At 51.0% G+C, this 14,338-nt stretch overlaps 1 protein-coding gene across 1 annotated transcript in view; it reads left to right on the top strand.

Moving 5' to 3' along the window:
• Positions 1-14,338, top strand: part of LOC115471985 (histone acetyltransferase KAT2A-like) — a 754,860-nt gene that overhangs the window by 10,451 nt on the left and 730,071 nt on the right. Inside the window, 1 exon segment of the mRNA XM_030205993.1 lies at positions 12,670-12,793. Coding sequence (XP_030061853.1) covers positions 12,670-12,793 — 124 coding nt within the window.

Here is a 14,338-nt window from a genome sequence, read left to right on the forward strand (position 1 = left end):
TTGCAGGTCTTACTGTTCGGGCGTCTGCATGCAGTTGTTATGCTGCTAGAGCCTGCCTGGCGTGGTTGCAACAGGCAGTGGAACAGCCCGGAGATGGAGTGGAGCCCGGAGATGGCTGGAGTCGGCCTTGTCCTTTTTGGCTGATGCCCTTTATGATATTGTCAGAGCTTCGGCTAAACAAATGGCAGTAGCTGTGGCGGCTCGCCGTCTTATTTGGCTATGACATTGGGCAGCGGACATGGCCTCTAAGCAAAGGTTGGTGAAGTTGCCCTTTCATGGCCTTCTCCTATTTGGTGAGGAGTTGGAAAAAATAAAATTGTTAAAGGCCTGGGAGATCCTAAACCCCAGCGCTTGCCCGAAGATAGGCCGAGGCCTTCCTCCAAGGGCCAGGCAGTCCACTCCTCTTATAGACCTTGCTTCCGTGAAGCTAGAAGGTACCGCCCGGGGCGTTCTGCTGGGTTTACTTCTCGTGCCCGTTTTTCAGCAGAGGAACTCCTTTCGCTCGGACAAGCGTTCCGCAGCCACCGGCTCTAGGCCTGGAGTTCAGGGGCGACCCTCTCAATGATTGTGCGCCGGCCCCCTCCTCGCTTCCTGTCATCAGAGGACGTCTTTCCCTCTTTGCCGAGGAGTGGGCCAATATTTCCTCAGATCAGTGGGTTCTGGACCTGATCAGCGATGGCTACAGAATAGAATTCAACGCCCCAGTAAGAGACGTGTTTGTGGAGTCCCGATGCGGTTCTGCCGCCAAACGGGCGGCGGTAGAGGAGACTTTGCAAGGTCTGATTCAGTTAGGGGCCATGTCCCCGGTACCTCCTGCCGAACACGGCTACGGCCGATACTCCATCTACTTTGTGGTGCCATGAAAAGGTGGGTCTTTTTGCCCTATTCTGGACTTAAAAGAATTAAACAAGTGCCTGAGTGTGCGGCATTTCCACATGGAAACCCTGTGCTCCGTCATTGCTGCGGTACAGCCAGGAGAGTTTCTCACGTCTCTAGACCTGAAAGAAGCTTACTTGCACATACCAATTTGGCCCCCGCACCAGAAGTTTCTGAGGTTTGCGGTGTTGGGAAAACATTTCCAGTTCCGGGCCTTGCCTTTTGGCCTCGCCACAGCTCCCCGAACCTTTTCGAAGGTAATGGTGGTATTAGCTGCTTTGCTCAGGCGAGAAGGTATCAGGGTTCACCCGTACCTAGACGACTGGCTCATCAGAGCAGACTCTGTAACAGAGAGCTATCAAGCTACAGCCAGAGTGGTCTCAGTACTTCAATCTCTAGGCTGGGTCGTCAATATGGCCAAAAGTCACCTGACCCCCTCGCAATCTGTAGAATATTTGGGGGCCAGGTTCGACACAGACTCGGGCTATGTATACCTACCCGAGCTAAGGCGGTGCAAGCTTCAGAATCAGATCCGTCTGCTCCTGAGGATGCCCCGCCCGCGAGCTTGGGACATTGTCCAGCTGCTGGGATCGATGACAGCCACATTGGAAGTGGTGCCCTGGGCGAGAGTTCACCTGAGACCTCTGCAGTATTCCCTGCTTCAACGATGGTCTCCAGTATCTCAGGATTATCAGTGCAGACTCTCTTGGCTCCCTGCGGCCCGACTCAACATGGAGTGGTGGCTCTCACAGCATGCTGCGGCGAGGAATGCCGCTGGCGCTCCCCGATTGGTGTCTAGTGGTGACAGATGCCAGCCTGAAGGGCTGGGGCGCACATTGCAAGGGGAAGCATGCCCAGGGTCTATGGACACCCGAGGAGTCGGAGTGGTCCATCAACCGCTTGGAGTTGAAAGCGGTGTTTCAGGCGCTTCTGGCCTTTCAAGTGACCCTGGAAGGATTGGCTGTCAGAGTGATGTCGGACAACACGACAGCAGTGGCCTACATAAATCGACAAGGTGGCACTCAGTGCAGAGCACTAGCCGCGCAGTACGAACAGATTTGCCACTGGGCCGAGCTGCATCTTCAGTTTCTGTCGGCAGCTCACATTGCAGGTAAGAGCAACGTGCAAACCGATTATCTAAGCAGGCATCAGATCGATCCAGCAGAATGGGAACTAGCAGACGAAGTATTCCTGCAGATATGTGCCAAATGGGGCAAGCCCGTGATGGATCTTATGGCGACAAGTTCAAATGCCAAAGTCCCGTGCTTCTTCAGCAGACTGAGAGATCCTCGCTCGGCAGGGTTGGATGCCTTGACTCAGCCCTGGCCTCCGGGCCTACTATATGTGTTCCCTCCATGGCCCTTGATAGGGCGTGTGCTCCTGCGGATTCGGCTGCACCCAGGAGAAGTGGTCCTCATCGCCCCGGATTGGCCCAGGAGGCCTTGGTATGCGGACCTTCGACAGATGCTAGTGGAGGTTCCCCTTCCATACCTCTGGTACCGAACCTGTTGTCACAGGGCCCGGTAGCCATGGAGGACGCCTGCCGCTTTGGTCTTATGGCATGGTGATTGAGAGGGCGCAATTGAGGGACAAAGGCTATTCATACACAGTCATTTCCATTCTCCTGCAGGCCCGCAAGCGTTTCACTTCCGTGGCTTATGTCAGGATTTGGCGCCAGTTTGAGTCTTGGTGTGCTTCAAAAGCGATCACACCCATGCGGGCTCCTGTCTCGCCGATTCTGGACTTTTTGCAGGATGGTGTACAAATAGGCTTGGCCTATAATTCCCTGCGGGTGCAAGTGGCAGCGTTGGCCTCCCTTCATGGTAAGGTTGAAGGCGTGTCTTTAGCTGCTCATTCAGATGTGGCACGGTTTCTTAGTGGGGTGCTTCGGCTCTGGCCTTCCGTGCGAGCACCCTGTCCAGCTTGGAACCTGGGGCTAGTTTTGAAGGCCCTGCAGGCTTCTCCTTTTGAGCCGCTTCGGCGAGCATCGGAGAAAGATTTGACACTAAAGGCCGTTTTTCTTGTGGCCATTACTTCGGCGAGACGGGTGTCAGAGCTCCAGGCGCTGTCCTGTAGAGATCCATTTCTGCAATTCTCAGAGTCCGGGGTCACGGTTCGGACCGTGCCTTCCTTCATGCCTAAGGTGATTTCAGCGTTTCACCTAAACCAGCCTATTTTCTTGCCCTCCTTTTGATAAGGAGGAGTTTCCAGAATCTTTTGGGCAGTTGCACCTGTTGGATGTGCGCAGGACTCTGCTGCAGTATCTGCGAGTTACTATCTCTTTCAGGATCTATGATCATCTGTTTGTTTTGCTATCAGGTCCTCGTAGAGGGTCTCCAGCGTCCAAAGCCACTATTGCCCGTGGCTCAAAGAAACTATCTTTTCAGCTTATCTGCTTGCCGGCCGGTCTCCGCCTGTAGCCTTTAAGGCGCATTCTACCAGAGCGATTTCTTCCTCTTGGGCTGAAACTGGAGCACTCTCTTGTCAAGAGATATGCAGTGCAGCAACATGGGCTTCTATGCTGTCTTTTGCCCAACATTACAGGCTGGATGTGGCTGCTAGGAGGGATGCGCGTTTTGGAGCACAAGTGCTAGCGCGTGGTGTGACCTGTTCCCACCCTATATAGGGATTGCTTTGTTACATCCCATACGTAATGGCTTCATCTGCTTGATGACAAGAAAGGGAAAATTAGGTTCTTACCTTGGTAATTTTCTTTCCTTTAGTCATAGCAGATGAAGCCATGAGCCCTCCCTGTATGATTGTCTGTATGCTGTGAATCTGTTTCAGGTTCTGTTCTTGTTTCCTGAAGTTCCTTCCTTGGGAGAAAGTTGGAAAACAGTCTTCAGGATTCACGTTCACTTATAGGAGGATGAGTCCATTCCCTCCAGTTTGTTTTGGAGGATGAGTTTATTCCCTCCAGGAGGTTGCGTGTATCCCCTCCAGTTATACAATAAGGAGGACAAGTTTATTCCCTCCAGGAGGATGTGTTCATTCCCTCCTTTTGAGTTCATGCCCTTGTTAAGGGGCCATCGTTCGCTGTGAGTTAAGGTCATGTTATTCCCATTGCGGTTTGCCATACCGCTTTGGAAGCTTCAAATACTGAAGAGGCAGTGGAGCTGGCTGGCCATGAGGCACTGTGAAAAGTTGAGTGCTCTCTATCTCCCCCTGCTGGTTGATGGACACAACCCATACGTAATGGCTTCATCTGCTATGACTAAAGGAAAGAAAATTACCAAGGTAAGAACCTAATTTTCCCATAAATGACCTAGAGATGGGAGTAACTAGTGAGGTAATTAAATTTGCTGATGACACAAAATTATTCAAAGTCGTTAAATCGCGGGAGGATTGTGAAAAATTACAAGAGGACCTTAGGAGACTGGGCGTCTAAATGGCAGATGACGTTTAATGTGAGCAAGTGCAAAGTGATGCATGTGGGAAAGAGGAACCGGAATTATAGTTACGTCATGCAAGGTTCCACGTTAGGAGTCACGGACCAAGAAAGGGATCTAGGTGTCATCGTTGATGATACGTTGAAACCTTCTGCTCAGTGTGCTGCTGCGGCTAAGAAAGCAAATAGAATGTTAGGTATTATTAGGAAAGGAATGGAAAACAAAAATGAGGATGTTATAATGCCTTTGTATCGCTCCATGGTGCGACCGCACCTCGAATATTGTGTTCAATTCTGGTCGCTGTATCTCAAAAAAGATATAGTGGAATTAGAAAAGGTGCAGAGAAGGGCGACGAAAATGATAAAGGGGATGGGACGACTTCCCTATGAGGAAAGGCTAAAGCGGCTAGGGCTCTTCAGCTTGGAGAAAAGGCGGCTGAGGGGAGATATGATGGAGGTCTATAAAATAATGAGTGGAGTTGAACGGGTAGATGTGAAGTGTCTGTTCACATGCTCATCTTCCAATGTGGTATATATCATTTGGTGTAAAAAATGTAACGAAGGATGCTATATTGGAGAAACAGGCCAGATGCTTAAGACAAAATTCAATTTACATAGACACAACATGAAGAAAGCTGGTGCCAGTCAGATTCCCACCCCTGTGGGCCAACACATTACAGGACCAGGACACTGCACCAGTGATTTCACAGTAAGAATCCTGAAAGGTAACTTTAAAACAATACAGGAACGTAAGACCTTTGAAGTCAGAATAATTGAATATTTTGACACCCACAGACAGGACTTAACAAGGATCTGGGTTTTCTAGCCCATTATAAACCATAAAGTTGTATTTCTCTGTTTATCACTCTCCTCTCACCTACCCACACCCATCCTGTTAGACTATCAATGAAACGAAATGCTTTGATGTACCTATGCATAACTCCTACCCACCCCCACCTTGCTAGACTGTCATTGAAATGCTTTGAAGCTTCACTTATATATACTATCAACTAATACATTTGCTTATTTCCGATCTGACGAAGAAGGGCAACCTTCGAAAGCTAATCAAGAAATGTATTAAGTTATGTCCAATAAAAAAGGTATCATCTTATTTTCTTTTCCATGTTTTATTTTATTTGATTTCTATTGATAACCTTTAAGAGTGGACTAACATGGCTACCACACCTCTCTACTTAATATTTTTATGTAAACCACTTTAATATGCATGCAAAGAAAGTGGTATAGAAAATTTTAATAACCGATAAACAGTTTTGACCCCCAGCAACTAAAAGTGTTCAGCTGCTCCTGTTACAAAGTGCAGGGTACATGAGCAGCAGCTCTTATACATAGGGGCATATTTTCAAAGCACTTAGTGCTCTGTTTACTAAGCCACGTTATAGGCGCGTTAGCATTTTTAACATGCATTCTCCGAGGACAAGCAGGCTGCTTGTTCTTACTGATGGGTGTCGTCCACGGCAGCCCCTCCAATCGGAAACTTCACTAGCAAAGGCCTTTGCTAGTCCTCGCGCGCCCATGCGCACCGTGCATGCGCGGCCGTCTTCCCGTCCGAACCGGCTAGTGTTCGTCAGTCTTCTTTTGTCCGCGCTCGGGACGGTCGTGTTTTACCGCCGTTTCGCGCCCCTTAAGTTGACCCTCGCGCATCTTCGCGATTTCGCAAAAAAAAAAAAGAAAGACCTCGGTCTTTGTCCCTTCCCGTGTGTCCAGTTTGTTTTCCCCGACGTAAGTTTCCTTTCGCTTTCGGGGTAGGCCTTTTTTGTGGCCTCGGTACGGGTTTTTCTCTCTCCCTTATTTTTGGTGCCCTTCGTCACCATCGCGAATTTTGATTTCGCCGGCGTGATTTTTCCGCCCATGTCATTGAAGTCTTCCAGCGGCTTCAAGAAGTGCACCCAGTGTGCCTGGGTAATCTCGCTCACTGATAGGCACGCGTCGTCGTGTCTTCAGTGTCTGGGGGCTGGGCATCGCCCGCAGGCCTGCAGTCTTTGTGCTCTTTTACAGAAGAGGACTCAGGTAGCGAGATTGGCCCAGTGGAACGTGTTGTTCTCGGGCTCTTCGTCGACAACAGCACCGGAGGCATCGAGTGCATCGATGTCGACAGAATCAAGACCTTCGACCTCGGCATCGACTGCATCGAGGTATCGACCCTCTGCATCGTCGGTACCGAGACATCGGAAGGCGGCATCGGTGGTACCGGGACCTCCGCTGTTGCTGTTGTTGTCAGACGGTGGTGCTTCGACTGGAGTGCAGGTGAGGGCTGTCCATTCCCCTGCTGGTGGCGGTGAGCCTTCGGGTGGGTCTCCCCCTACCCTGAGGGCTCCTGCGGTACAGCCCCCCCGACACCGACCTTCTTCGGCCTCGGCCCCGAGGAAGAGACGGCTGGATTCTACGTCCTCCTCGTCGGTACCGGGAAGCTCCGGTGACATGCTTCATTTGAAAAAATCAAAGAAGCATCGACACCGGTCACCTTCCCGCATTGGTACCGAGAGCTCTGGGTCGCCGAGGGAGTCGGCACCCAGTAGGCATCGGCACCGGGAGGACCGCTCACCCTCTGTTCAGGAGGTGTCGATGCGCTCCACCTTGGACAGCCCGGAACAGCCTCCACGCCTGGAACAGACTCTGACCTCGATGCCTGCATCGGCTTCCATGTCTTTCTCCACAGCCGCTCTGCACGAGAGTCTCCGGGCCGTTCTCACGGAGATCCTGGGAGAGCTGTTGCGCCCTTCCCCTCCGGTACCGGGAGTGCTTGCGCCACCGGTACCGTCGAGTAAGGAGCCGGCTGGCCCCTTGCCCGGGGTGAGGTCTCCGACATCGGTACCACTTGCGGCCGCCTCCCAGGAAGGCTCCCCGACGACGTCGGCGGAGGGAGCTTCGCCGGTGCTGGCGAGGGAGTCTACCTCTCGACGCTCCCACCATGGCTGTGATTCCATGGAGTCGAGTCGGGCACGGCTTCAGACACAGGTCCGTGAACTTGTGTCTGATACCGATGGTGAGGCCTCGTGGGAGGAAGAGGAGGACATCAGATATTTCTCTGACGAGGAGTCTGATGGCCTTCCTTCTGATCCCACTCCCTCCCCTGAAAGGCAGCTTTCTCCTCCCGAGAGTCTGTCTTTTGCGGCCTTTGTCCGGGAGATGTCTACGGCCATCCCCTTCCCGGTGGTCGTGGAGGATGAGCCCAGGGCTGAAATGTTTGAGCTCTTGGACTATCCTTCTCCACCTAAGGAAGCGTCCACAGTACCCATGCATCATGTCCTAAAAAAGACATTGCTGGTGAACTGGACCAAGCCTTTAACTAATCCCCACATTCCCATGAAGATCGAGTCTCAGTACTGGATCCATGGGGACCCAGAGCTGATGCGCACTCAGTTGCCTCACGACTCTGGTGTGGTGGATCTGGCCCTAAAGAAGGCTAAGAGTTCTAGGGAGCATGCTTCGGCGCCCCCGGGCAAAGACTCTAGAACCTTAGACTCCTTTGGGAGGAAGGCCTACCAGTCTTCTATGCTCGTGGCCAAAATTCAGTCCTACCAGCTCTACACGAGCATCCATATGCGGAACAATGTGCGGCAGTTGGCGGGCTTGGTGGACAAGCTCCCTCCTGAGGAAGCCAAGCCATTTCAGGAGGTGGTCAGGCAGCTGAAGGCGTGCAGAAAATTCCTGGCCAGAGGGTTATATGATACCTTTGATGTCGCGTCCAGGGCCGCTGCTCAAGGTGTGGTGATGCGCAGACTCTCATGGCTGCGTGCCTCCGACCTGGAGAATAGAATCCATCTGCGGATTGCGGACTCCCCTGCCGAGCGGACAACATTTTTGGAGAGAAAGTCGAACAGGTGGTAGAGCAGCTCCACCAGCGGGATACCGCTTTCGACAAGTTCTCCCACCGGCAGCCTTCAGCATCTACCTCCTCAGGTAGACGTTTTTATGGGGGAAGGAAGACTGTTCCCTACTCTTCTGGTAAGCGTAGGTACAATCCTCCTTCTCGGCAGCCTGCGGCCCAGGCTAAGCCCCAGCGCGCTCGCTCTCGTCAGCAGCGTGCGCCTCAGCAAGGCCCCACAGCTCCCCAGCAAAAGCAGGGGACGAGCTTTTGACTGGCTCCAGCAGAGCATAGCCGACATCAACGTATCAGTGCCTGGCGATCTGCCGGTCGGGGGGAGGTTGAAAGTTTTTCACCAAACGTGGCCTCTCATAACCTCCGACCGTTGGGTTCTTCAAATAGTCCGGCAAGGATACACCCTAAATTTGGCCTCGAAACCTCCAAATTGCCCACCGGGAGCTCAATCTTACAGCTTCCAGCACAAGCAGGTACTTGCAGAGGAACTCTCCGCCCTTCTCAGCGCCAATGTGGTCGAGCCCGTGCCATCCGGGCAAGAAGGGCTGGGATTCTATTCCAGGTACTTCCTTGTGGAAAAGAAAACAGGGGGGATGCGTCCCATCCTAGACCTAAGGGCCCTGAACAAATATCTGGTCAAGGAAAAGTTCAGGATGCTTTTCCTGGCACCCTTCTCCCCATGATTCAGGAAAACGACTGGCTATGCTCTCTGGACTTGAAGGACGCCTACACGCACATCCCGATGCTGCCAGCTCACAGGCAGTATCTGCGATTTCAGCTGGGCACATGTCACTTCCAGTACTGTGTGCTACCCTTTGGGCTTGCCTCTGCGCCCAGAGTGTTCACAAAGTGCCTGGCTGTAGTAGCAGCGGCGCTTCGCAGGATGGGAGTACATGTGTTCCCCTATCTCGACGATTGGCTGGTGAAGAACACATCCGAGGCAGGAGCTCTACAGTCCATACAGATGACTATTCGCCTCCTGGAGCTACTGGGGTTTGTGATAAATTATCCAAAGTCCCATCTTCTTCCAGTACAGAGACTCGAATTCATAGGAGCTCTGCTGGATTCTCGGACGGCTCGTGCCTATCTCACAGAGACGAGAGCCAACAACTTGTTGTCCCTCGTCTCTCGGGTGCGAGCTTCCCAGCAGATCACAGCTCGGCAGATGTTGAGATTGTTGGGCCACATGGCCTCCACAGTTCATGTGACTCCCATGGCCCGCCTTCACATGCGATCTGCTCAATGGACCCTAGCTTCCCAGTGGTTTCAGGCTGCTGGGGATCTAGAAGACGTGATCCACCTGTCCACGAGTTTTCTCAAATCCCTGTATTGGTGGACGATTTGGTCCAATTTGACTCTGGGACGTCCTTTCCAAATATTTCAGCCACAAAAAGTGCTGACTACGGATGCGTCTCTCCTGGGGTGGGGAGCTCATGTCGATGGGCTTCACATCCAGGGAAGCTGGTCCCTCCAGGAACGCGATCTGCGGATCAATCTTCTGGAGTTACGAGCGGTCTGGAACGCTCTGAAGGCTTTCAGAGATCGGCTGTCCCACCAAATTATCCAAATTCAGACAGACAACCAGGTTGCCATGTATTACATCAACAAGCAGGGGGGCACCGGATCTCGCCCCCTGTGTCAGGAAGCCGTCAGCATGTGGCTCTGTGCTCGCCGTCACGGCATGTTGCTCCAAGCCACATATCTGGCAGGCGTAAACAACAGTCTGGCCGACAGGCTGAGCAGGATTATGCAACCTCACGAGTGGTCGCTCAACTCCCGGGTAGTGCGCCAGATCTTCCAGGTGTGAGGCACCCCCTTGGTAGATCTCTTTGCATCTCGAGCCAACCACAAAGTCCCTCAGTTCTGTTCCAGACTTCAGGCCCCCGGCAGACTGGCATCGGATGCCTTCCTCCTGGACTGGGGGGGAAGGTCTACTGTATGCTTATCCTCCCATACCTCTGTTGAAACTCAAGCAAGACCGAGGCACCATGATTCTGATTGCTCCGTTTTGGCCGCGTCAGATCTGGTTCCCTCTTCTTCTGGAGTTGTTCTCCAAAGAACCGTGGAGATTGGAGTGTTTTCCGACCCTCATCTCACAGGACGAAGGGGCGCTTCTGCATCCCAACCTCCAGTCTCTGGCTCTCACGGCCTGGATATTGAGAGCGTAGACTTTACCTCTTTGGGTCTGTTAGAGGGTGTCTCCCGCATTTTGCTTGCTTCCAGGAAAGATTCCACTAAGAGGAGTTACTTCTTTTTATGGAGGAGGTTTGCCGTCTGTTGTGACAGCAAGGCCCTAGATCCTCGCTCTTGTCCTACACAGACCCTGCTTGACTACCTTCTGCACTTGTCTGAGTCTGGTCTCAAGACCAACTCTGTAAGGGTTCACCTTAGTGCAATCAGTGCATACCATTACCGTGTGGAAGGTAAGCCGATCTCAGGACAGCCTTTAGTTGTTCGCTTCATGAGAGGTTTGCTTTTGTCTAAGCCCCCCCGTCAAACCTCCTACAGTGTCATGGGATCTCAATGTCGTTCTCACCCAGCTGATGAAACCTCCTTTTGAGCCACTGGACTCCTGCCATCTGAAGTACTTGACCTGGAAGGTCATTTTCTTGGTGGCAGTTACTTCAGCTCGTAGAGTCAGTGAGCTTCAGGCCCTGGTAGCCCAGGCCCCTTACACCAAATTTCATCATAACAGAGTAGTCCTCCACACTTACCCTAAGTTCTTGCCAAAGGTAGTGTCGGAGTTCCATCTGAACCAGTCAATTGTCTTGCCAACATTCTTTCCCCGTCCTCATTCCTGCCCTGCTGAACGTCAGCTGCACACATTGGACTGCAAGAGAGCATTGGCCTTCTATCTGGAGCGGACACAGCCCAACAGACAGTCCGCCCAATTGTTTGTTTCTTTTGATCCCAACAGGAGGGGAGTGGCTGTGGGGAAACGCACCATATCCAATTGGCTAGCAGATTGCATTTCCTTCACTTACGCCCAGGCTGGGCTGGCTTTTGAGGGTCATGTCACGGTTCACAATGTCAGAGCCATGGCTGCGTCAGTGGCCCACTTGAAGTCAGCCACTATTGAAGAGATCTGCAAAGCTGCGACGTGGTCATCTGTCCACACATTCACATCTCATTACTGCTTGCAGCAGGATACCCGACGCGACAGTTGATTCGGGCAGTGCTTCAGAATCTGTTCGGGGTTTAGAATACAACTCCACCCCCCTAGGCCCATGTTTATTCTGTTCCAGGCTACACTCTCAGTTAGTTGGATAAATTGTTAGGTCAATCTCAGTTATGTCCTCGCCGTTGCGAGGCCCAATTGACCATGTTTGTTGTTTTGAGTGAGCCTGGGGGCTAGGGATACCCCATCAGTGAGAACAAGCAGCCTGCTTGTCCTCTGAGAAAGCGAATGCTACATACCTGTAGAAGGTATTCTCCGAGGACAGCAGGCTGATTGTTCTCACAAACCCGCCCGCCTCCCCTTTGGAGTTGTGTCTTCCCTTGTCTTTGTCTTGCTACATATGGGACTGACGAACACGAGCCGGTTCGAGCGGGAAGACGGCCGCGCATGTGCGGTGCGCATTGGCGTGCGAGGACTAGCAAAGGCCTTTGCTAGTGAAGTTTCTGATTGGAGGGGCTGCCGTGGACGTCACCCATCAGTGAGAACAATCAGCCTGCTGTCCTCGGAGAATACCTTCTACAGGTATGTAGCATTCGCTTTAAGCATGCACACGTGTTAACTGTGTACGTGTCTACAATATTCCTACAGGTACCTACACAGTTAGCGTGCGTGCTAATTGTAGGCGCGTTAAAAATGCTAATGCCCCTTAGTAAACATGGCCCTTAGACTTACAAGGGTCCATAGTAATCTATGGAACTTTGTAAGTCTAAGGGGGTCTTTTACTAAAGCTTAGTTCAAGTTATCTGCAGCAAGGCCCATTTTATTCCTAAGGGCCCTGCTGCAGATAACTCAAGCTAAGCTTTAGTAAAAGACCCCCTAAGTGTTTTGAAAACGAGCCCCATGGCCTTCTAGTTGGGCAGGCAAATGTGCAGGAAATTATGAATAGTGGTATAGGAAATTGAAATAAACATAAACAATAGCATCAAGTTTGAGGACAAAGGTTGAGCCTTTCTAAATTTTTTTTTACAGACCAGCTGAATGGTATTTGGCCAGAAGCAAAATGGAAGGGTTCCTTTGGCTGTGCAACAGAACTTTTATATTATCTGATTGGTTTCTGTGTGTGTAGGATCTTGAATGGTTTGGGGTGGAGAGACCTATTGTAAATTTAATTGTATTGTCAGAAAAACACTGAAGTAGCAGAAGCTGTGATTGTTGATTGTGCTGTATTGTCTATGTAATTCTCACAAAAAGTAACTGAAATGTGTGTCCATTCACATATGTGTGCATGCGGTTTTATGGTTGTACTTTTGGCATTGAAATGCACATATGGTTTACGCATCCATTTGGTATAAAGACAACCTTTGTCCTTGATGTAAATTTTCTTGGCTTGGTTTTGTGTTGCACACAGCTGGTTGCAATAACATTCATTTTTTATGATATCTTTAGGTCAGTGATTCTTGTAAGTGTAATGGCTGGAAGAATCCTAATCCTCCAACTGCCCCCAGAATGGACCTTCAGCAGCCTGCAGCCAGTCTCAGTGATCTGTGCCGCAGCTGTGAGCATACACTAGGTAATAATTTGTTTTCTCTCATGTTATATTCTTCAATCGATAGTTCTGCATGCAGTACAATAATTTGATATTCACTATAAGTGCTTGTAAACTTCCAAGAGAGAATTTTTGAATTAGCGGATAGATTTCCAGTTCCAGTAAGTGCAGGATCAAGGTGGTAGAGCTCTAACTTTGGAAATAATAGAGGTGGAACGATCCGGATTCTACAAGCCAGTGGCTGAAAATGACAGGCAAAGCAGGGAGAAGGATTAAAAAATATGCAATACAGCTACAGGTTTTACTTTCTACACTCACTCTATATATATCAGTATAACATCACCAGAGATGGGCAAAGGTATAGCTGTGGAGCAAGAAACAGTGTAGTAGCCTGGTCTAGACCTGGTACTTTGTGACATACAAGAATCAAAAGTAGAAATTATGGCTAGAGTGCAGTAACTGTTTGAAGAGAAATTTAAGTCCTTTGGCAACTGTCATACAAGACTCAGGTATACACGCATTCTATTATGTCACATGACATTTTCCTTCTACACTGAGTCAATCTCCTCTGTCCTTATTTGTCCAAACTCAGTTCATCATTATCATTATGCTCACTGTGCTGTATCCTCACTGGGCAGAGCCCCCAGGACCAGTCAGCATCAAACCCAATACCAAGGGCACGAGGATTCGATGTTGTCCTCGTTGACACTGTGGAGTGTTGATGCTTGGCGTTCGGCGAAGGCTAAGAAGCACAAGCATCGATCCCCCTCAATGCAGGGAGCACCAGGGTGCTAAGAGTTCTGAAGTGTCAGTGCCTGGAGGAGTGCTCTCTCTCCATCGAGGAAATGCTGACATGGGGAACTCCATGCAGCCAGGACCAGGCTCGTGCACTGACCCTGATGGTTCAGCAGGCTGTCTCTGACCAGACGCCCCAGACTTTGCCGATATTGGCCCTCAATGAGTGCATCCAGGCTGTGCTTCAGGCGCATCTAGAAGGGCTTCTTCAACACAGTGCGTTGGCATTTGGGGTGTTTGCACCAGCCATGCCTCAGCCTGCTGCTCCGCAAGGCCCTCAGCCTGTGTTGAGGTCTCTGATGCCAGTGCTGCCTGTGGTATTAGTGTCTACAGCCGCCCATGCTGGCACCCCCTCGACATAGATGGAGGAAGCTTTGCCGGAATCAAGGGTGGAGCCTACACCTCGATGCCCTTCCAGACAAAGACATAGTTCTCTCTGTTGAGGCAGTCTCGGCCCTCCCATGAGGAGTTCTTTGCTGATACCAGCACGGAGTGCTCATGGGCGTCTGAGGAGGAACCACTGTACTTCTTGGAGGAGGAGTCCTATCATATCCCTTGTGACACCTCTCCACCTGAGGAAAGGAGAAAATCTCCACCTGAGAACCTTTCATCCCAGCTTTTGTCATGGAGATGGCGGGCTGCTATCCCTAGTCATTTGGAGACTGAGGACGAGCCCGGGGCTGAGATGTTCAAGGTCCTGGACTATGACTCTCCTCCTAGAGTGGTTGTGACGGTCCTGTTTCACAAGATCTTACAAGATATTCAGGTGACGAA

This window comes from Microcaecilia unicolor, chromosome 6 (genome assembly GCF_901765095.1).
Source record: "Microcaecilia unicolor chromosome 6, aMicUni1.1, whole genome shotgun sequence".
Lineage (NCBI taxonomy): Eukaryota > Metazoa > Chordata > Amphibia > Gymnophiona > Siphonopidae > Microcaecilia > Microcaecilia unicolor.